Source organism: Oncorhynchus nerka, linkage group LG28 (assembly GCF_034236695.1).
Source record: "Oncorhynchus nerka isolate Pitt River linkage group LG28, Oner_Uvic_2.0, whole genome shotgun sequence".
Classification (NCBI taxonomy): domain Eukaryota; kingdom Metazoa; phylum Chordata; class Actinopteri; order Salmoniformes; family Salmonidae; genus Oncorhynchus; species Oncorhynchus nerka.
Window position 1 is genome coordinate 80,820,732 of NC_088423.1, and position 22,811 is coordinate 80,843,542.

Consider the following 22,811-nt stretch of genomic DNA (forward strand, 5'->3'; position numbering starts at 1 on the left):
AGCAAAGTTCTGACTTCAAGCCTGCTAGTTAAAACCAGACACCACCAGAGAACTAGATGTACAACAGCCTACTAGGCAGCCTGTCACCCCTCAAATTAAAGGATCATGCATGAAGTCATAGAAAATACCACAATATTCAATTGCTAGTAATTTTTATTCATTTTTGTTGCATTGCTGGTACACTTGGGAAGATTAAGTTGCCAGCTCAAGAGAACAAGAAGCCAAGCAGTCCCCCTTCATATCTTCTGTCAGGGTAACTTTTTTGTAGATGCCACTAGTAAACCATTTTGACACAGCTAAAAAATGCTAACGGTTACAGTCCAAGGTCTTTAAAGATGTAAAAAAAAAAAAAAGCAGCACAAGTTTGGGAAATAACACAGACAATGCAACAAACCCTATATTTTGATTGTGCAAAGCACAAAACTATAAAAAGATATTTATACAGCAAACATCTCTGTAAACATGGTATGTTAGTTTTCAGAAAACATTGTGTCATTTCATAAATACAGGCAACATTGGCATCCGCAAACATCACAAAAAGTTAACATTCTGGGCCTTTAAATACAGCCCGTAGCCATAGAAACTGAAGATGGGCAAAAGAAAAATACCCTACACAATGTTTGTTTATAATGGCATATTTGGTAACCTTTATAGATATGGTGTAGTTAAACTCTGAACTAAAGAAATGAATGTGCCTTCACATCTGGGGGGAATTGTGTTAAGTAACATATACAGTAATTGTAGAACATGTAAGAAAATACAAAAATAAGATTAATACTGTCTATTTGTACATGAAAATATTGTATTTTAAAGGAACAAACATTAGGTTTGAGTTAGTGTCATTCTGAAGTGAACTGCCAATCGGGGAAAGAAAAGGAAATTAATGCACTTTTTGATCATAAAGACTTTCCCTAATGCTCTAGGGCTCTAACTTTAATGATCAATATAATAAACCGACTTCTCTTCAGCACCATTTCTTCTGAACAACACTTTGGTTGGAAAATAATATTATGGAAGTGCTATTAATACCAACATGGCACATAGTTACTGCTATATATCTTTAACTCTGTCAGTTGTTGAAAAAGTAGTATTTTTTTTCAATTACACCTCTGCAATGATTATAATATTTATGCTGAGCCTGCTCAAAGCCTCTTAATAAAAAGTAGTAAATTATTATTTATATTTCAACTTCAGTAATTTACAAGCTATGGAACAGTAGATGTTAGCTGTAGTCTGAATCATCTTACATGAGATTTGGCAGTTACAGCTATGTAGACAGTATACAATTAAGGGGAAAACTGGAGTGCCTCGTTTAGAGCCCACCCCCTAAAATCTTATCCCTTACACATTTTCAGAAGGAGAAGAAAAGTGGATGATGGCCGTGCATGTTTCAAGCTCGTCTGAGGAAACACAGTATAAACTTTATCAGGCAGACTAACTGCTGCCAGCATGACATGCATTGCTTTCAGCTTTTACATGGCAGTTTAGAATGTCTTTTTCAAATAGGGGGTGTTTGAAATGGAAAAATACATAAAATGTTAAGCCAGTATGAACAATGCAATTTTGCCTGAAAACACAGACTGTTCAATTTAATGTTTATTCCAAAAGGGCAACATTACTAATGGTCACAGCGGAACTTGCTTCAGAAATACAGCTACAGCTATTCTACCATGCCAATGGACTCATTTGTTTGGTCTGTATCAGTACTGGTTAAGGTAAGAGGGCCTGTGTTCATGTTTGATGGGGAAGGATTTAAAGCCCTTGCTGATGGGTTTGTGCTGTTGTTGCTGATGCTGCTGGGTGTAGGGAGAGAAGCCAGAGGAGATCCCGGTGGAGGGAGGGCAGTCACTGGCAGTGGACCACACCGGAGACTGCAACATCTGCATGGAATCACTCCATTGGCTGGAAGGGATGTTCATCTGGTACAGGGAAGAGCTTGGATTGGGCATGGTGTTGTGTTGAGTGTGAGTGGAGTGCTGCCATGGGGCCTTCGGCGGCCAAGTTTTAGTTTTGCTTTCCTGTGGAGTAGAATGGATGGAAATAGGAGTTGATCAATACAAGATCTTTAGCAAAAATAAATAAAAGGGGTCAATGTTAACATTTAAAGATATTCAATATAATCATATATACAGATGCAGTGAATGATAGAGGCTTCAATTGTCTGGCCCAATTACTGTACTGCCCACAGACTTAAGTACACACACTTTCCTTACCTGGTTATTATCATCTCCCAAGTGATGGAGGGGAGGAGAGGGAAGGGTACACACCTCCTGCTCACCACAGCTGTGTTTTCTACAGGCAGAAGAGGAGACATGAAGCTCTACAGCACAATATCGATAGTTCACATCATGAACAAAAAAACAGGTTGTAGGGAAACCAAAAGAACAGTAATATACTATGGTGTACATTTAATACATGGTGACTCAGTTGTACCTTCTTTGTTTGACGGCTGCAACAAGATCAGGTCCAGAGAACATGGAGAACAGGCTGTCCCCATTGGCTGAGGACGTCTCATCACTGGAGCTGGCAGAGTCTCCCTGATTGGCTGACCAGCTGCTGTGGACCACCTCCCTGTTTCACATACGTTGCATTCTCAGTCAGAACTACTTGAAACACTATGAACATCTTGTTCTTACCATTCTACAAATCCAACGTCACTAAGAGGCATGTAAGATTGATTGGCATACTTTCTAGAGAGATGTTATATACAAAGAGGTGTGAATAAATTGTACTAGTAGGCATGTGTCATGTGAGATGGAGTGGTGTATAGAGCCTTGAATGAAGTACCCTGTAGTACTTTTGGCAGACTATATAGAGCCCTATGCCATATACAGAGATGTGTGTATCAATGAGATGTTAGGTGTTGATTGTGATTGGGGAACGTACCCCTCACTGTAGTACTCTGGGTGGGACCAGGTCCTGTGCTGCTCATCAGAGACGGGCCAGTTGCCGCGGGTGTTGCTGGGTCGACGGATGTGCTGCACCTGCCGTTTCTGCTGCATGGCCTGGCTGACTCCGGCAACGTAACGCGCAAACTCAGGGTCAGAGCCAACTGCATATGAAAGAGAGAAAACACAGTTCAGTTTAACATCCTCAGCTTTTCTGTGTGTGTGTGTGTACCCCACATCTCAATCCATTCAGCCAGACTGTCTACCATAGCAGAAAAAGCACAATAGCCGTAAGCCAGCTGAACACAATGGCCTCTGCTCTGAAATAAAAAGAGTCTGCTGCACTGTAAAAACAGCAACTGACATTGTAAATTCAGCATAACATTTAAAATTATAACATCAGAACTTCTGGGGGGGGGGACAGCTGCTCACTGTCAGACAACCTACACTTACAGTGCATTTGGAGAGACTAGTAAGGTCCTGTAGTTCAGAGTTTGTGCAAATGTGGCTATGAAGGTTTTTCACTTCCTCAGGTTGCACCAGATAATGGCCGCTATTCATTCTATTCGTATGGAAATCAGACAAACTAGATCAGAAATCTTTGTCAGCGAAATATCACCACCCCAAATGGCTTTAATGGTTACAAAGAGATTATGTAAGCACATCTCCAAACCACAAAACCCCAAGAAAAATCAAAAGCATCATATCCTCTCCAGGCATAATGACTGCAGTGCTAAACAGTAGTATTACCTTTTTCCTTCTCGGTCTTTGTAATGAAACAGCCCAGTCAACACAGCTCCAAGCCCCACTGCTGACACAGTTCTCTCCTACCATGGAATCCCTGGAGGCTGTGAGCTGCCTGCCTCACCACCACAACCCAGACCTACTGATAATGGGGAGGGAGGGGGAATAACACTGTCCTAAAGGAGGCTACTTTTCTTTATCGGAGGTCAAGACACTGGATCTCACCCTGGCTACACTTTGACCAACGATGTGCAGGAAGGAGCCAACTTTCATTGTTATTATATGGAGCCGTTGTAGTTGACTGCATCCTTCAACATGACAATATGCAGGTCACACACTGCTCTGAAGTGTTATTATCAACCACCTAGGTTATGTTCAGTGAGGAACACCGTAGTACCTCCCCGTTTCAATCTGTTCCAAAATGTTCACTCCCTACTGAACACAACCCACATTAGTCAGAGGAACCCAGAGTGTTATCTGGGTTTGTGGATAAGGGATAAAAATGACTCACCTGCGGGGTCAAAGGGCAAAGTGTCTCCCAGCACACCAAACACCCCCTCGTTCTGGTCCCTGTTGGGCCAGGTGTTGTTGCGGGGACCTTGTGGCTTCTGCCCCAGCATCTCAGTCATGACACTGTCCATGTAGGTGCTGACCAGCCCCAGGCTGTACAGGTCCGAGCTCAGGTCTGGGAGGCCAGGTGAGCCCCACTGGCCAATTGGCCCCAGGGGGGAGAGCCCTGATGGGGGAGGGGGGCCCTGGGGAGGAGGCTGCTGCTGGCTGGAACCACTCAGCCACTTGCTTGGCATTCTCTGCTGGGGAAGAGCCTGGGGTGGAGGCTGTTGGGAGGGCAGCTGAGGTGGAGAATGCTGCTGCTGACCAATAGGCTGGAGGAGGTGTTGGTAGTACTGCAGTACCTGCTGGGAGAGCTGCTGTGGTGGTGGTGGCTGTTGCTGCTGCACTGGCTGCTGATGCTGGGGAATACTCTGGGTAGGGGGCTGCAGTGAACTGTGGGAGACAGCTTGAGAGGTTGGGGTTCGGTCGGTGGCTCCGCTCGGGGGCTTCAGCTCGGCGGCGTTGGCAGACGCTACAGAGTTCCTCCTTTTGACCAGTGGGGAGGCTTGCTGTGACTTGCCCATATTGAAACCTGAGAGAAAGTCAATGACGTCCTGCATCTCCTGGTCCGTGGGGAGGTTCATGCCCTGGTCGTCACACACTGAACCGTTCTGGGGCTGGGTGGGGTCTGGGTTGCTGGACAGGTTGCCCAGCTGTAAGATGCTCTGCAGTCTTCCGTCTACTGCGTGACCCAGGCTCTTAAACTGCTGGTCTTCAGAGCTGCTGCTAGAGGAGAGCATGCTATGGGACGGGGTGCTGGGAATGGAGTAGCTGCCCCCACCACCACTGGACACAGAGCTGGAAGGGGCCTTCTTTGTGAATTTGGAAGTTAGCTTGGAGATAGTTTTGGGCAGTCCACTGGAGGCTTTGGAGCCATTTCCAGGAGGCAGGTCTACCTGCATCCCGTAGTCAGGGCTCTCCCGCTGTAATTGCATCTGAATGGTGGGCAAGGCCTGTTCTCTGTGGAGGGAGAAGATACATAAGCATTCAATGGCATGGAAAATTACAACAGCTAGCTAGATTTTTCAAGATTTTCTTTCAGGGCAAATGTAAACTAAAGCTTGAGAATGAGGGCTATACCTCTGTCAGCTCATGCCAATGTGAACACACAGCAGGTTGATTCTTTCTAGGAATTAAAAATGCAAATGCCTTGGACAATACACATCCACTCACTTGCACTCCTTCCACATATTGATGTCAAAGACGGCGGTATATAGCACGTCCACCAGGCCGAGGGTCTTCTCTGGGTCCAGACTCCGCTGCAACAGAGACATGGTGGCTGGGTCCTCTTTCAGGCACCTACACACAGGACAGTCAGGACACAGCACGACTGGCATGTCCAACATAACACAAATACATTTATGGGTCTGTTAATACTTCACTTTACTGTCCAAATGTGATAGTTGATTGAGTTCAGTGTTGGCTTATGCAGATAGAAAGTATGTAGTTTGCTGATTTAGCCAATTGTATGTCTAAGGATTCTGAATACTTGGAATTCCCTTGCTAAGATAAAACTGTAAAGCAAGCTAAATTTATTTGCCAAATTCTTTTTTGGACCTGTAAAGCAAGCAGATTGTTTTTCCACAGAGGGCAGAAGAGACAAATATGAATAATCCTACTCACCATGTGGAGGGTACTTGTACCACAACTCTGGAGCCCTCCAGAGCAATCTGTGGAGCATAGGCTTCCTTGTTCTCCATCTGAGCAGTGTCAACAACCACCTGTCCACACAGAGTCATTCAGAGAGCTGCATCACCACAGCTTCTAATAGAATGCATTCCCTCACAGTCAGCTACGCTTGTGCAAGCAATTCTACAGGATTATATTGGCAATTTTTTTCTCTCAACTCTGACTGTAAGTAAAGCAGAGAGTACCAATTTCTTTCCACAATAACACATCAGTCTCCTCTAAAATAATAGATAGATATACTACTAAGTCTGCCCATAGTCAGAACATGTGGGCAAAGCCAATGCAACCTACTTTGGGTGAACAACAAATATACATGCTTCCAGATATCCAGCCCCATATTTTCCAGTAGTTCTTTGAAAGAGGCTCTACCTTCTAGACAAATGCAACTTGGGGAGGGGAGGACCCTTCCTGTCTCACAGGAAGTCAGCCTATTGTTATTTATATAGCAGGTGTATCCTCAGGACTCCTGGGCAGTCAGAGGGCTGAGTCCAGGCCTGTGAGACACATACCACCACACCCACCAGGTCCCAGACTAACAAGGTCACAGGCAGAGAGAGAGAAAAACGACAGCGAGATGCAGCAGCATAGGCTCCCAAAAAAGGAGAATTGGCCAATTCAGGTGTTGAGAATTTGAAAATGAATGTCCCAGAAAGAACAAAGCCATTTTCACTGTCTGGCAAATCCACTCTATGAGTAATGTTAAGAGAAGGTGGTCTCCTCTTAGGCTGCTATGCAGGCTCCCACTGTCTGTACTTCAGAGCTCAGATAAGGAGTTCATATAAAGCTCCCATCCACCACCAGGGATTGTTTTACACTCAGCGCTGCTGATGGGTGGATAAGAACACTCCCCAGGCCTGACGCACTAAATATTACAGACCACACTGAGGAAATAAGGTAGAGTAGGAGGACTGCTGCTTTCTCTCTGTTGGCTGGGGGAGACTCATTTCAAAGTGAACAGCCAGAGATCTGTTTGAAGATCCAACCAGATGACCCCATCCTTTACCCAGATGCTGCAGGAATGTTGGCGTCACTGTGTGTCTACAATGAGTTTGTTTACACCTCTTGGCCGTTCAAAGGAACCCAACATACCTTCCCATCATCTCGATTACACACCTCCCAAACAATGGGCTCTAGGTTACAATAGACTACAAACTTGCAGCCTGGCCCAGAGCTATAATGTAGAGGCTTCACTAAGCAGAGGCTGTAGAGTTAGTGAATCTGCCCAAGGCAGGGACCTCTAACAAATTAAATATTCCTTTACCTTTTCATAAAATAAGTGAAGTCTATTGAACCTCATGGACCTACTGCTAAAGCAAAACAATCCATCAGCTAATTTAAGATGAGACAACATGGATAAGAGCGTCTGCTAAATGACTTAAATGTAATGTAAATGTTTATGTTGACAACTAAATGAGACAAGTATTTTAAGCTGGGTGACTTTGATGCCCTTGTTGACATCTTAAGTGCTTTGTACTCACCAGTCCCGCCTGAGCGAACAGTAACTGGACGGCGGTCTTGCAGGCCATTCTCCAGCTGGAAGGGCAGACCTGGTTGAGGACCTCAGTGACGGGGGAGTCGTCCCGGGGGGTCACTCCGTTCTGCCCCACTGCCTCTTTAATGAGCTGCAACATGGTGTGCTGAGGATACAAAACAGGGTGGCCGGTGTGAAAACACAAGACTAGTTAGTGCTTTGCATCAGCAGCAGTAATGTGGACCTGACAAAGATCCACTTTGGATTGAAACTTTGTTCATTTTTTTGCCAAATAAAAAGGTATGGTGGAACAAGTGAGTGTGTGGGTCCTATTCATCTCTTCTAAAACACTAACATAGACCAGAACAGGAAACAGTAGCAACTACAAAGTCCCCTCTTGTTAAAGTGTCTAGGCTCTCTAGTTTAAAGGGTCCCGATGAACGTGCTGTTATTTCTGAATCCGGTAAATGGTGAGTCAGATAACTGACAGATAGTTTTGTCCCATAGACTGGGGGAGAATCTCATTGTAAACTAACGAAGCAGATTCTGATTCTATCCAGACCCAAGGCATCAGATGTACCATGGAATAAGTGTTAATACATCAAAACATTAAAGCCTTGCCAAATACAAGACTCACAGCCCACGTAAGTCATCAGAGGTTGAAATGACCGTCTAAGCGGCTCTCACTTCCTAGAGAGAGCAGAGTGACTCATTCTGGTCAGCAAGGTCAAACTATGAAAGACTTAGGAAACCACCCATCACAGTAGCCTAGCGCCAGGATGCCAGCGAGCCAAGGCCAGGGGTGTATTTACAATGTTGTAGATAGAAATGTAATGAATAGAGCTGAATATGACTCCCAAGCTGATGACTCCCGATTTAACATGACAATCATATATGTTCTATGCAATATCTGAACATTCTATAAAATCAAGTCCTCCATAACAGACATACCGTTTTCAGTTTGAGGTTGTCAGCCGCCGATTCGTTGAAGGACACTCCTTTGAGGAAGTGGGCGCCAATCTGCACAGGGATGGTAGGCAGCTCACATTGAATGGGCTGGGAGATGGTCTGCATCCTGCCAGCCTGCTGGGCCTCTGCCTCACTGCAGCAGCCCTACATAGTAGACAGAGAGAGACAGGCACAGACACAGGATGTAAAAATAGGTTAGAGGCAGGGTTTTGCTCTTATCACAGCCACTATAATACAAGGCTTTACCATTCCTAATGAGCTGTAATATGTCCTGTGCTTAGAGTAAATATACCTGTAAAGCTGCCTCCACAGATTTGGGATTGAGGTGAAAGCCAGCCTTCAGTGCATATTCACTGTGGCCCATACTTTCTAGTGCTGCTTTATAAGCCTGGCGAGAGAAAAGAGAAAATAATTTGTATAAAATTAACATGTAATTAAGTCAGGCTAGCTATTGCTTCATCCAGTCCTTTCATATCCAAGCCATCAACACATTGATTTGAAGCAGCCTTTGTTCTGTAAGGCACAAGTGACCCAGTTAGAAATGGCACCCTATTCCATATATAGTGCAATACTATTGACCAGAGCCCTGATTAAAAATATTGCACTTTACAGGGAAAATTACCAGGAATAGGGCTCTGGTCAAAAGCAGTGCACAAGCCTATATTGGGGAATAGGGTGTCATTTCAGACATTGACCAAGGCTGTGGTGGTCCTGCCGCGTGTCGCCATCTACCTGTAAGGCATTGTCGATCTTCATGTTGAGCTCCTTCAGATGGTGATCAGGGATGTTGGGGTTGTTGGAGCAGAAGAGCTGCTGGACCTGGATGCCTGCCAGGCAGCCGTCACGTCCCCTCTCCCTCAGACGTCCCGTGGCCTGGAACACAGCAGTCTCAGGTCACATAGCAGTTTACACACAGCATCACATACCCTAGTACAACCCTTACACACCCTGCATCTGCTCTGCTAATCTGCATTACAGCAGGGTGTGCAGAAAATGGGTCACGAGTGTGAAACTGAATGGGAAAAATACAAATACCCTACCATTTAGATTTTATATACCTTCACCCATTTCATCTGATTTCTAATATAGGCCTACAGTATTGCACTAAATTGTCATCTCAAAAACATGTAATCTGTGCTTCAGAACCAAAAAGTTACACATATTGATGACCAGACAAAAACAGTAGGTCTATTGTTTGTATTATCCAGATAAAACACAGTTTAGAAATCTCCTACGGAGGCATCTTTGCCAGAACAATAACAGGCTACCTGGAGATTTTCATTAATCATTTCCATATTTCAGATAGGCCTAGTATGGGTGGCTACATGTCTAAAGATGGCTGTAATGTCACATTGCATTCAATACTTTGGGATGAAGATGGGAAGAATAGGGTTCTGGACTACAGAGAAGTGACATGACATCCATACCTAGTTGAGATTGACTGCTAACATTAAATGACTTTCAGATACAAATGCAAAATGTGAATAAAACATTCAAACCAAATCCAAGTTTATTTGTCACTTGCGCCGAATACAACAGGTGTAAACCTTAGTGAAATGCTTACTTACAGGCTCTAACCAATGGTGCCAAAAAAAAAGGTGTGTGTGTAAGTAAAGAAATAAAACAGTAGAAAGACATTTGAAAAAAAGAGTAGCAAGGCTATATACAGACACCTGTTAGTCAGGCTTATAGAGATAGTATGTACATGTAGGTATCGTTAAAGTGACTGTGCATATATGATGAACAGAGAGTAGCAGAAGCGTAAAAGAGGGGTTGGCGGGTGGTGGTACACAATGCAGATAGCCCGGTTAGCCAATGTGCGGGAGCACTGGTTGGTCGGGCCAATTTAGGTAGTATGTAAATGAATGTATAGTTAAAGTGACTATGCATATAAGATAAACAGAGTAGCAGCAGCGTAAAAGAGGGGTTGGGGGGGGCACACAATGCAAATAGTCCGGGTAACCATTTGGTTACCTGTTCAGGAGTCTTATGGCTTGGGGGTAAAAACTTTTGAGAAGCCTTTTTGACCTAGACTTGGCACTCCGGTACCGCTTGCCATGCGGTAGTAGAGAGAACAGTCCATGACTGGGGTGGCTGGGGTCTTTGACAATTATGGCCTTCCTCTGACACCGCCTGGTGTAGAGGTCCTGGATGGCAGGCAGCTTTGCCCCAGTGATGTACTGGGCCGTACGCAATACCCTCTGAAGTGCCTTGCAGTCAGAGGCTGAGCAATTGCCGTACCAGGCAGTGATGCAACCAGTCAGGATGCTCTCGATGTTTCAGCTGTAGAACCTTTTGAGGATCTCAGGACCCATGCCAAATCTTTTTAGTCTCCTGAGGGGGAAATAGGTTTTGTCGTGCCCTCTTCACGACTGTCTTGGTGTGTTTGGACCAATCTAGTTTGTTGTTGTGGACACAAAGGAATTTGAAGCTCTCAACCTGCTCCACTACAGCTCCATCGATGAGAATGGGGACATGCTCGGTGCTCCTTTTCCTGTAGTCCACAATCATCTCTTTAGTCTTGGTTACATTGTGGGATAGTTTGTTATTCTGGCACCACCCGGCCAGGTCTCTGACCTCCTCCCTATAGGCTGTCTCGTCGTTGTCGGTGATCAGCCCTACCACTGTTGTGTCGTCAGCAAACTTTTAATGATGGTGTTGGAGTCGTGCCTGGCCATGCAGTTGTGGGTGAACAGGGAGTACTGGAGGGGACTGAGAACGCACCCCTGGGGAGCGCCAGTGTTGAGGATCAGCGTGGCAGATGTGTTGCTACCTACCCTCACCACCTGGGGGCAGCCTGTCAGGAAGTCCAGGATCCAGTAGCAGAGGGAGGTGTTTAGTCCCAGGGTCCTTAGCTTAGTGATGAGCTTTGAGGGTACTATGGTGTTGAACGCTGAGCTGTAGTCAATGAACAGCATTCTCACAAAGGTGTTCCTTTTGTCCAGGTGGGAAAGGGCAGTGTGGAGTGCAATAGAGATTGCATCATCTGTGGATATGTTTGGGCGGTATGCAAATTGGAGTGGGTCTAGGGTTTCTGGGATAATGGTGTTGATGTGAGCCATTACCAGCCTTTCAAAGCACTTCATGGCAACGGACATGGGTGTTACAGGTCTGTAGTCATTTAGGCAGGTTGCCTTAGTGTTCTTGGGCACAGGGACTTTGGTGGTCTGCTTGAAGCATGTTGGTATTACAGACTCAATCAGGGACATGTTGAAAATGTCAGTGAAGGCACCTGCCAGTTGATCAGCACATGCCCGGAGCACACGTCCTAGTAATCCGTCTGGCCCCGCAGCCTTGTGTATGTTGACCTGTTTAAACGTCTTACGGCTACGGAGAGCGTGAACACACAGTCGTCCGGAACAGCTGATGCTCTCATGCATGCCTCGGTGTTGCTTGCCTCGAATCGAGCATAGAAGTGATTTAGCTCGTCTGGTAGGCTCGTGTCACTGGGCAGCTTGCGGCTGTGCTACCCTTTGTAGTCTAATAGTTTGCAAGCCCTGCCACATCCGACGAGCGTCGGAGCCGGTGTGGTATGATTCAATCTTAGCCCCGTATTGACGCTTTGCCTGTGATGGTTCGTCGCAGGGCATAGCTGGATTTCATGTAAGCTTCCGGATTAGAGTCCCGCACCTTGAAAGCGGCAGCTCTACCCTTTATCTCAGTGCGAATGTTGCATGTAATCCATGGCTTCTGGTTGAGGTATGTACTAGAGGTCGACCGATTAATTAGGGCCGATTTCAAGTTTTCATAACAATCGGAAATCGGTATTTTTGCACACAGATTTTTCAAATTTGTATTTATTTATTTTTACACCTTTATTTAACTAGGAAAGTCAGTTAAGAACATTCTTATTTTCAATGACGGCCTAGGAATTGTGGGTTAACTGCCTCGTTCAGGGGTAGAATGACAGATTTTCACCTTGTCAGCTCGGGGGATCCGATCTTGCAACCTTACATTTAACTAGTCCAACGCAATAACGACCTGCCTCTTGTTGCACTCCACAAGCAGACTGCCTGTTATGCGAATGCAGTAAGCCAAGGTAAGTTGCTAGCTAGCATTAAACTTATCTTATAAAAAACAATCACTAGTTAACTACAGATGGTTGATGATATTACTAGATATTATCTAGTGTGTCATGCGGTGCATATAATCTGAATGAGCATACAAGTATCTGACTGAGCGGTGGTAGGCAGAAGCAGGCGCGTAAACATTCATTCAAACAGCACTTTTGTGCGTTTTGCCAGCAGCTCTTCGTTGTGCGTCAAGCATTGCGCTGTTTATGACTTCAAGCATATCAACTCCCGAGATGAGGCTGGTGTAACCGAAGTGAAATGGCTGGCTAGTTAGCGCGCACTAATAGCGTTTTAAACGTCACTCGCTCACTCTGAGCCTTGGAGTGGTTGTTTCCCTTGCTCAGCATGGGTAACGCTGCTTCGAAGATGGCTGTTGTCGATGTGTTCCTGGTTCGAGCCCAGGGAGGAGCGAGGAGAGGGACGGAAGCTATACTGTTACACTGGCAATACTAAAGTGCCTATAAGAACATCCAATAGTCAAAGGTTAATGAAATACAAATGGTATAGAGGGAAATAGTCCTATAATAACTACAACCTAAAACTTCTTACCTGGGAATATTGAAGACTCATGTTAAAAGGAAACACCAGCTTTCATATGTTCTGAGCAAGGAACTGAAACGTTAGCTTTCTTACATGGCAAATATTGCACTTTTACTTTCTCCAACACTTTGTTTTTGCATTATTTAAACCAAATTGAACATGTTTCATTATTTACTTGAGGCTAAATAGATTTTATTGATGTATATTAAGTTAAAATAAGTGTTCATTGGGGCCTCCCGGGTGGCGCAGTGGTTAAGGGCGCTGTACTGCCACCAGAGTCTCTGGGTTCGCGCGAGGCTGTCGTAACCGACCGGGAGGTCCGTGGGGTGACGCACAATTGGCCTAGCGTCGTCTGGGTTAGGGAGGGTTTGGCCGGTAGGGATATCCTTGTCTCATCGCGCACCAGCGACTCCTGTGGCGGGCCGGGCGCAGTGCGCGCTAACCAAGGTTGCCAGGTGCACGGTGTTTCCTCCGACACATTGGTGCGGCTGGCTTCTGGGTTGGATGCGCGCAGTGTTAAGAAGCAGTGCGGCTTGGTTGGGTTGTGTATCGGAGGACGCATGACTTTCAACCTTAGTCTCTCCCAAGCCCGTACGAGAGTTGTCTCGTCGCTACAAGATGGTAGCTACTAAAACAATTGGATACCACAAAATTGGGGAGAAAAAGGGGTAAAGATAAATATTTGTACATGCGTGGGGTAAACGAGCTTTGAACCACTGCTTTAGGGGGTTGTGGGTCAAAAAGTTTGAGAACCAATGAGCCAACGAACAGATTGACGATTTTCTGTAGAGCTGTAGGATTGGGTGCAGTGCAAATGTCAAACCGTATGGAGAGCGGATTGCCATAAATATCCAGCGTCAAAATTGTTTGGTGAGTAGGCATTAATTACTAGTATAGGCGTACTGGTATTTTGGTATGTCAAAATAGCTTGAAATGTATTATTTATTTATGAAGTTTGCATTAGGAATTTGTTGTTAAAATGAATTATTACATAATCAAAGTGGGTTGTAGACAAAATAATGAAAAGTGCTGTCTGGTAGCCTCTAACAGACATTTAGAGGCTACCAGACAGTCATTGCATGTATAGATAATTTTTTAAATTATTACTTGACTCACACTTAGAATGCACGACTTGGACTTGACTCTCGACCCATTCTACTTGTGACTACTCGAGACTTGGACCTTGACTTGCTTGCGACTCGGTCACACATCTGGTAGATTGTACATTTTAGAACAGTGTTGGGCCTAGATTTGTGAATAACTGCTTCTATAGGGGGGAACCGCCCGCCTCCCTCTTTGAAAACTACCCAACATTGCTGTGAGGCCCGGCCATGCCCAGCCCAGACATATCGCAGCAGCACATTCCAGCAGGATATCCAGCCCAGTTCCCTCCAGGGCTAACACCCCACATGCCAGGGCTTAACAGATCAATCAGGCCACTCACGATTCTCCATTCTGGCTCCACTGTACTGAACAAAGCTCCAAATGTGCCAGGGGTCTTTTATTAGCTACGGGATTGAACAGCTAGCTCCTCTCACAAAATGGCCTCCATTTCAGTTAGCTAGGGTTTGTTTGGGGAAGTGTAGGCCTAGCTTAATGTGGAAGAGGGAAAACTAGCAATGCAGGCTCATATACTGTATATACAAACTTCTCAATGGGAAATAGGAGGAAATTGTGGCTGGAATGGTAGCTGACTGCATTTCATAGGAATGTGTAACAGTCAGCTTGTCATGTTTTGAACACAGCCTATTTCCACCAGGAAGCTCCTTGGAGAGTCCTGGGGGCGCCCTGGCCTCCATGTCTAAATACCTCGGCTGCACCCTTCCATGATCGTGAGGCCTCCTCCAGCTCCGTCAGGGGCCCAGGGCAGGAGCTCTGGGAGCGGACATTGCCGCGTCGCTCCTGGGCCTGGGCAAGGGCCTCCGCCAGGCACGACTGGGCCACAGGCTGCACCTTCTGCAGGGCCTGGGATAGGAACTGGAAGTGCACCTGCATCACCGTCAGGAAGCACCGACCCAGCACCTGGTGGAGAGAACACATAACAAGATTCTTAAGGACAATATCAGGAGAAAAATAAATAAATAAAATCACACCCCTGACAAGATTACATTAGTGGGAGCCTTGATCATTCATCATTGTTTTCTAAGAACACCAGTTCTCAAAGCATACTGCCTTGGCATAACTTGTTTTTCATTTCTCAGAAACTAACTTAAGTGATGTTGGCTTCAGTGACTTGGATGTTTTAATTCTCCTTAAAACAATGATCTTTGTTAACCCTCTGAGTCCTCTTAAATCAGATTATCTAAATAGAATAACATGCATTGCATCAATTTACTGCTTTAAAGATGCTCCTCTTTTTTGAGGAAAACCCAGCTTGAAAACATGACATTATTTAACACAAAAACAACTTGTGAAGGGCTATAACCACAAAACAGTTCAAGGCTGGATAAAGGCTGCATTACAGTGAGCCACTGAAGAGAATTGTCTATTTAAGAGTTAGAACATTATGAAAAACATTTGACAGGCTAACATTGAACAAGGCTAGATGAAATAACATTAAAAGACAAAGTATATCAAGGCCATGTTCTGCTTGTTAACATGCACTCTCATTTTCCACACAACTCCAGTCTACAGTGCAATGTTACCCCAGCAAATAACTTTCTACCATAATTGGGAAGCGCAGTTTGTGTTATAAATCAGTCTACTCTGAGAGCCAAGGCCTAGCACTGTAGTCGCTCTTCTCCTTCAACTTAATAGTGTAGCAGATTTTTCCACATCGTGATGGCACCGTCCCAGACCCTGTGCAACGGGTGACTCATATAAACAATAAGGTTCACATTTACATAAGTGAAGAATTGTACAGCTGTAGGAGTCAGACATGTTTGTTGTCCAGTTAGCAAAAAGAGGAGCAAAACAAGAGCAACAGGACACCACAGCCGGCTCACTGTGGTCAGTGTTCTTTTTCAGGTACGTGCTGAAAATATATTTTGGCTGAGTTGTTAAGGACAGAAATATGCCGCCCTGTTTAAAAGCAGACAGGAACAACAAGGCTGGGATGTCCTCATTCTTTAACAACACATCATGGGGGCACAGACACCGACTAGGCCTATAGACTTACTGACCATTTCCAAGGCTTAGTCCAAACCCTTTAGAGCCCTCTTCAGCTCTGATTCTGAAATACGACCAAATAACAGTTCACGTAAAGAAATTGGTCAAACATGCAGTATTGGTTCTGAACCAAGAGTTATGAGGGTGAGAAACGCGTGCTGCTTATGTTGGCCTGCTAATCACAGTATAAACACTGGTAACACCTCACTCTCAAATGCATACCAAACACTGGCTCAATGAATAATGATATGAGATGGTCCCTCTTCACTCATTTTCCTAATGCAGACTATCAAACGAATTGTAGGCTGTCAAGGAATTGAGTGGTGAATTGTTTAACATAAAATCTCTTAGTGGTCAAATTGAGTCCATTTGATCAGTGAATGTAACAAAAGCCCTATTATTACAGATTATGGTTAAACAATTTGAATGCTTTCTTCATTTCTAACATATTTTGAGAACAGTGTTTTCCCGGGGGTTTCCGGGCTAATTGCATTTTGGAACAGTCACACAACCAAAAAGCCATGTGCGCATTGTTGAGTTTATAATATGAAGAAATAAAACATCAACATTTTAAGCTAAAATGGTCTGATCAGCCTCATTGCTTTCTTATGTGCAGTGGTTGTATGGATTTGGGCTGTGTCATCCCAGAACTGTCCCAGTGTGTTTTGAAATGTAGACATATTGATCGTCCCAGGGACAAAAATGTGCCCTTAAATTACCAGGCCTGGAGGGAATTATTTTATAAAGATATAAAAAGTATTTGGTTGTAATTGTAATGTTGCAATATTTTATAGGCTAACAAAGGTGGCCAACCATCCTCCAGGAGAGCCTTAAAGGAGCAGTGTTGTGTTTTCAGACAGGCTTGAATACGCAAAGAAGCCAATAGACACGAGTGTAGGCAACATTGTCTGATTCTCTATGGTTAAAAAGATGGTAATGCATTTTATTTTGCAAAGTCATACAATGATGTACAAATGGTGTTAAAACCATTTATTTATTTATTTTAAGTAACTTATGCTTTTGGACAAGTAAAAAAGGGCCATGAATAGCTCTGCATTCTGAAAAGTGATGTAAAATTGATTTTAATACCATTAATACTATTCTTTTTGGACCAGCTGTACAGAACACTATAAAAGGACATGATCATCTAGCAAGAAAAATGTGTGTCCCTTTGTGTTTCATGAGTTCTTCCTGTCTAAAATACCTCTTTAATGCTGTTAGTGAGTGGCCCTCACCATCCTAGCCTGTCTTCTCTAGGATGGCCATTTCCAAAGGTAACATCTATTAGACCCTTTTCCAGTACACAACACACTGACGTCACGTACAGATACATGCGACTCTTGGCAGCAGTAAGAAAACCATCGCGATCTGCAGCCATTCAATAGCCTAGATTTATGTTATTATTACTTCTATAAAAATAAAAAAACGTTTTGGGGTTCTCATACTCTTACAATGACGTTTTGATTCTTGCTTGAACAGTCGCTAAGATTATATTTGGTTGTGATCTTTGCAAAAATAACTAATTTGGGATGTAGCAGTTCGCTATAATGCTAACGCTCATTGATATAGGCTGTAACAAAAGCTAGCCAAATAGCCATTTTACTGGTTGAAGTGCTTTTTAAGTATAATGCTGTTGATTTGCGATGATGACACCATTATATTAAGCAGGACATTCATTCGAGCCTTAAAATCCAATCATATTCCAAAAGTAGTTTGAAATGTACTCATAAGCGACATTTAAATGGTTCTTTTTTGCCATTCTATAAGAACTCCCCCCCTTGTTCTGCCACCAACTTCAGTGCATCGCCCTTGTACGGTAATGTTTACAAACACAGAAAGGGGTCTATTAAACCAAAACAGGAAGTGCTGGTGCTAGTGTCTTGCATATCAAACATGATACTCATCTATTATTTTGACAGATTTAAATTTCTCTTAATTAAAGAAACCGGGTGACATTCGTTACATACAAATTCGATGTTGTAATCTAATAATGGCAGCTGTGAGCGTGGCCATAAAAATCAGAGGTAAAGGAGTAGTAACCTAAGAACACAAGACTGACCATGTAGTAGACACTTGATATGAAAGAATCTTATCAAGTAACAATTCAACTGTTGGGAAAAATTATACAGAATCCTTGAAGCCCGCTGAACTAGGTCAGATGTGTTTTTTTTTCAGGGGTGTTTCGGGATTGCTGCATGTGCAGTTGTCTGCCTGGCTCTGGCCCTGCCTGTACTGTGGTTGCCTCATGTTCAGATGTTGCATTCTACTCATGCCTTCTTGTCTCTTTCCTTCTCCTCCAATGGGTTTTGAGAAGGAGACGAGGAGAGAGGATGCAAGGAATATGCAATCGAAATCTTCCCCAGGACTCAGGTCTGGCTGGCCTGATCGTCGCTCCCTCTATGGTTTCGCTCATACACCCTGCTCCCTAATAAACAATGACTTTTTCATGCATATTTGGCAGCTGAGACACTGAACAGCCAGGGTAGCCAAGCTCCGATAAAAACACACATTTCGTTTTTCATACCGACTGGGGGGGGGGGGGCAAGATAAATGTTCATACACTTACAAATGGAAAAGCCCTTTCTGTCACAAATGTAGTAAATCTATCTGGGGACATGAAAATGGCCAACTGAAGGTGTACCATGTACTTATGTGAAAAGCAATTTTACATAAACAATATTTAGCTTCTCATGGAGGAAATGGAGGTTAAAAAAGTGAATCCGTAATGAGTGAAACTATGATGCACATGGCCATTTTGGGCTTTGTCTTCTGTCTGTTGATAGATTCCTTCTACTCAACCAGGTCTGAATATCTTATTCATTCCTCAATTCCTGCACATTGGCAAGACTGAGGTAGAGCAAAAGCACACTTTAATTTGACAAACGCACTGTTGTTATTCACAGACGCTAGCTGAAGCCAGAGTGAGTCAGTGTGGCTTCCAGACAGTCCTGCCGCTGTCTGAACTTTCACTGAGTTGGGCTTCCCCCCTTTTAATATTTATCTGTGCATATCCAAGACCACAGACTCAAAATGACAGATTGTGGTGCAAAAGTCTTTCCTGCTCTGGGCACAACCACATCCACTGAGGCCCTGCAGTCCCTCTCATAAAACGGCCCTGGCCTGAACATTCAGCTTATTCACTCACGGTCTGCCACTGAGGCCCTGCTTCCTAAATCTGTTTAATCTCCAGGATGAGAGCATAGACATCTCAAACATTCACTACACAAGAGGCAATTTGCTTGCTGCCTAAACAGATGTATTAAAAATAAAAATACATAAATTGGCATTCCTCAAGTACTATATAGGAGTGTCACTACCCTGGAACCTCATTTCTGACTGTCTAGGCAGTAGGCACAGCTGTAGCATCATTAGCACATAAGGCTTCTCATCCACAAATGCCAGTGAAGTCTAATATTCAGTTACTATTTTCCCAAACAAACAAGCATAAAATTTAAAATTAAAATAAACTTTAAGAGCAGCAATTCACAATTGAGACGTAAGCAACTTTGCTGGCCTGTAATAGACAGACCAATCACCCTGCATACTCAGACTGTCTCAGCATAAACAAATGGTTCCTGCCCTCTTCTCCTATCCTCAGTGCTTTTCGCACCTCACCTTCAGATCCTAGCACCAGCTTAACATTGGGCGCCAGGGCCTAATTTCAGCCAAGACATTTTGAATCAAGGGGCCATACATTCTGAGAGACTTCAGCTGGGCATCTTAGAAGCAGCCTTTACCTTAGAAAAATGGAACATAAGAAACCAAGCAAAAAGTGCACAAAAAAAAAAAAAAAAAAAAAAAGTCTAGCAAAAATTCTAGTCAAGACCCTAAAAATTAAAAAAAAAAAAAAAAAAACTGTTATAAGTTCCCTTTTGGCAAAACATGCTCTATTGACAGCAGGTGGGAGGAGCTATAGGATGACAGGCTCATTGTAATGGCATAAATGGAACTGTATCAAACATATGGAAACCACGTTTGACGGTCCATATATTCCAATTCCAGCCAATACAATGAACCTTTCCTCCTATAGCTCCTCCTACCAGCCCCCACTGATTGACAGGGAAATGGATAGGCGAGGAATGGAAAAGACTCAACATGTTATTTTACAGGTAGGCCTAATTGTCAGGATAATGTAATAACTTTACTTTGACAGGTGTTCAGTGTGTGTCCAGGACGGTAACTGTAACCCTGACAACCCATTAGTTACCTCTACATCCTGCAGGCTGAAGTCGTTCTGGTCTTTGAAGTTGGCAGCCCCAGCACTCAGCTCCATCAGCATCTTGGCGATCTCTGGCTTTATTGCTGCAGTCAGCCGGCTGGCCGCCTCCATGACATGTTCCTGCACGTCCTTAAGTTGCATAGCTGCTTTCGAGTAGTGGGAGTTCCTGAACACGCTGCTGAACAGGTCAGTGAGAAAGGCGCTGGCCCTGCAGAACACATTCAGTGCATCCAGATACTTGGAGATACCCTGCTGGATGTCGGCGACCGCAGTGGTGTTGGGGGGAGGTGGTTGGCAGCTGCCGGGCATGCCCATCCCGGTGGAGCCACCCATGGGGGAGCAGGTGGAGCCCAGGGGGCACTGAGGGTCCGGCTCAGCTCAGGCATCTGGTATTGCTGGACTTTCTGCTTGGACCCGCCGAGCAAAAAGCGCCGCTTGTAGTCCATTTTACTTTCCTGCGCACTACAACAATACATAAGTGTCAGGCTGACTCTGGAAGCTCCGGATTTCAGCCAACCAGAAGCTCTCTCTTATAGAATACAACAAACCAATAGTCCTGGAATTTATGTAAAAGACAACTTAAGGGCTCCATCTGCCAGAAGCTCATCTCAAAATGCTTTGTAACTAACAGAGCGATGCAGAGAGCAGGGTAAAGACTTGCTAAATGAGTGTGATGTTTATGTGCAGCCCTGCTGCAGCTCACGGTGGACAGACCCAGCAAAAACAACAGGCAGAAATGCACCTTTCCAAATCTGTATTTTCTGCCTCAAAGGGAGTCAATGGTTTATGAGAGGACAGATCAAAAAACTGAAAACACTCCACGATTCTCTCATTCCAAGACAAGATTCATGTGCATAACAAGTCCTTCAAAGAAGCAGAAAATGTCTTTGTATAACATGTATATAGTTTGTATATTTAGATGTTTTTACTGATAAATCTTTAAAAGCTGTAAGCAAAAAACAAAAGCCAAGAATCTGAAAAGAAATGTAGCACTGGTCAACAGCAAGGAGTCTGACAAAAAGAGACTAAATCGGTTCTCCGGTAGGACAATAGCGCCTTGTCACTTCACTTCCTCTCTGCAATGGCTGTGTGTATGGAGCAGAGCGAGGGCAGACAACCGCGAGGGCAGACAACCAGTCCGTCAGAGATTCTCTTCACAGTCTGTGGCGGTGAGCAGAAGCCAGCTGATAGGACTGCTGTTGGAAACTCCTCGCCGTTTCCTTCTGCTGGCTGAGGTAGTTATTAATCACTGAGGAAACAAAATGTGCTCCCAGATCTCGCCGCTTCTCCTCCACAAAACGCAGATTAGAAGAGTGACAAAAGCACAAATGTATCTGTAAGGCCTCTATGTCATTTCCTAAGGGAGGAAAAGGGAGAAACAAAAGAAAGTTAATGATTTCAGAGGAAGGATGAGCTGTTTCAAAGTGCTGTTTTTTCCAATAAAACTTGGCAGTTGAGGCATTTCTTGGGAAGATAAATTGTGAATGCTTAGAAACTGAAGTAAGCATTTAGACTAAGGAATTACACTAGGTTTTGTGACAATATTGTGCAACTACGGACAATAGCCCAACGCAACAGCAACAATAAAATCAAACAAGAGATAACAAGAATATTGATGGTTTAGCATAATCAGGTGTTAATTCTTGCTTCCATTAGACCAATTTCATATTAATCTTCATAAATAAATGGAGCATATCTGAAGTAACCCCTCTACAAAAAGGAAATACAGCCACAGACAAATGTCTGCAAGCGGTCATTGTTGGAAAACAGTGACAATCTGTCTTAACGGAAAACATACAGTGGGAGTTAACAATATCCCCTTTCAAAATCTAAGCAGCAAAAGTCCATAGAAACCCATTTCTCCCCTTGGTAGTTTTTCATTATGCAAATAAGCATAATCCGATTTGCATATTTAGGAGAAACAAATGCCAGCATGTATCATTACCTAGCTTGAGAACAACGGTGATAATATGTCACAGTAGTGGAGAGATGTCCATGTCAATACTCAAAAATGTACCCGTTTTCTTTCTAGACGTAGGCCCTAGCTAGCATAAGGCTAGGAAATTCAGACCCACACAAGCAATTTGACAATCAATACTAAAACATTTGCAATTGGTATCTGGGATGTTGCTGTATTGGTGGTTGATATTAGAATCACCTGATGAGATCACACCTTAAATGGCAAAATCAAAGTAAATCATACTGGATAAGCAAGTCCCACTGTGTAGCCCTATCTTTTATTAATTATGTTGTGGAACGCTCCGAGTTAAGCATGGGGCTGAGTGTTACAGCTACAATGTTTGGGATGAGGGAGCAACTTGTGGAAAGAAAACAAGCAACATCTTTTCCTCAGGATAACACCAAGACATCCGTCATTGCGTGCTGCTCAGACAGCCTGTGCATTGTACATGGCCTTTATCAACCACAAATATTCCATCACTGTTTGTATCTACAATGTTCCACTGATCTTCAAACGTCGCTGTCTTTCATAAACAGAG

The 22,811-nt window shown here is 44.0% G+C and overlaps 1 protein-coding gene across 1 annotated transcript in view; it reads right to left on the reverse strand.

Moving 5' to 3' along the window:
* Window positions 1–135: 135 nt before the first annotated feature.
* LOC115113761 (granule associated Rac and RHOG effector protein 1-like) overlaps window positions 136–22,811 on the reverse strand; it is a 49,007-nt gene continuing 26,331 nt past the window's right edge. The window contains 14 exon segments of the mRNA XM_065013172.1: window positions 136–2,018; window positions 2,214–2,292; window positions 2,434–2,571; window positions 2,887–3,052; window positions 4,144–5,204; window positions 5,418–5,543; window positions 5,868–5,965; window positions 7,412–7,570; window positions 8,356–8,517; window positions 8,666–8,761; window positions 9,106–9,246; window positions 14,796–15,008; window positions 20,302–20,672; window positions 20,675–21,670. Coding sequence (XP_064869244.1) covers window positions 1,701–2,018; window positions 2,214–2,292; window positions 2,434–2,571; window positions 2,887–3,052; window positions 4,144–5,204; window positions 5,418–5,543; window positions 5,868–5,965; window positions 7,412–7,570; window positions 8,356–8,517; window positions 8,666–8,761; window positions 9,106–9,246; window positions 14,796–15,008; window positions 20,302–20,672; window positions 20,675–20,789 — 3,243 coding nt within the window. The 5' untranslated portion in view covers window positions 20,790–21,670 and the 3' untranslated portion in view covers window positions 136–1,700.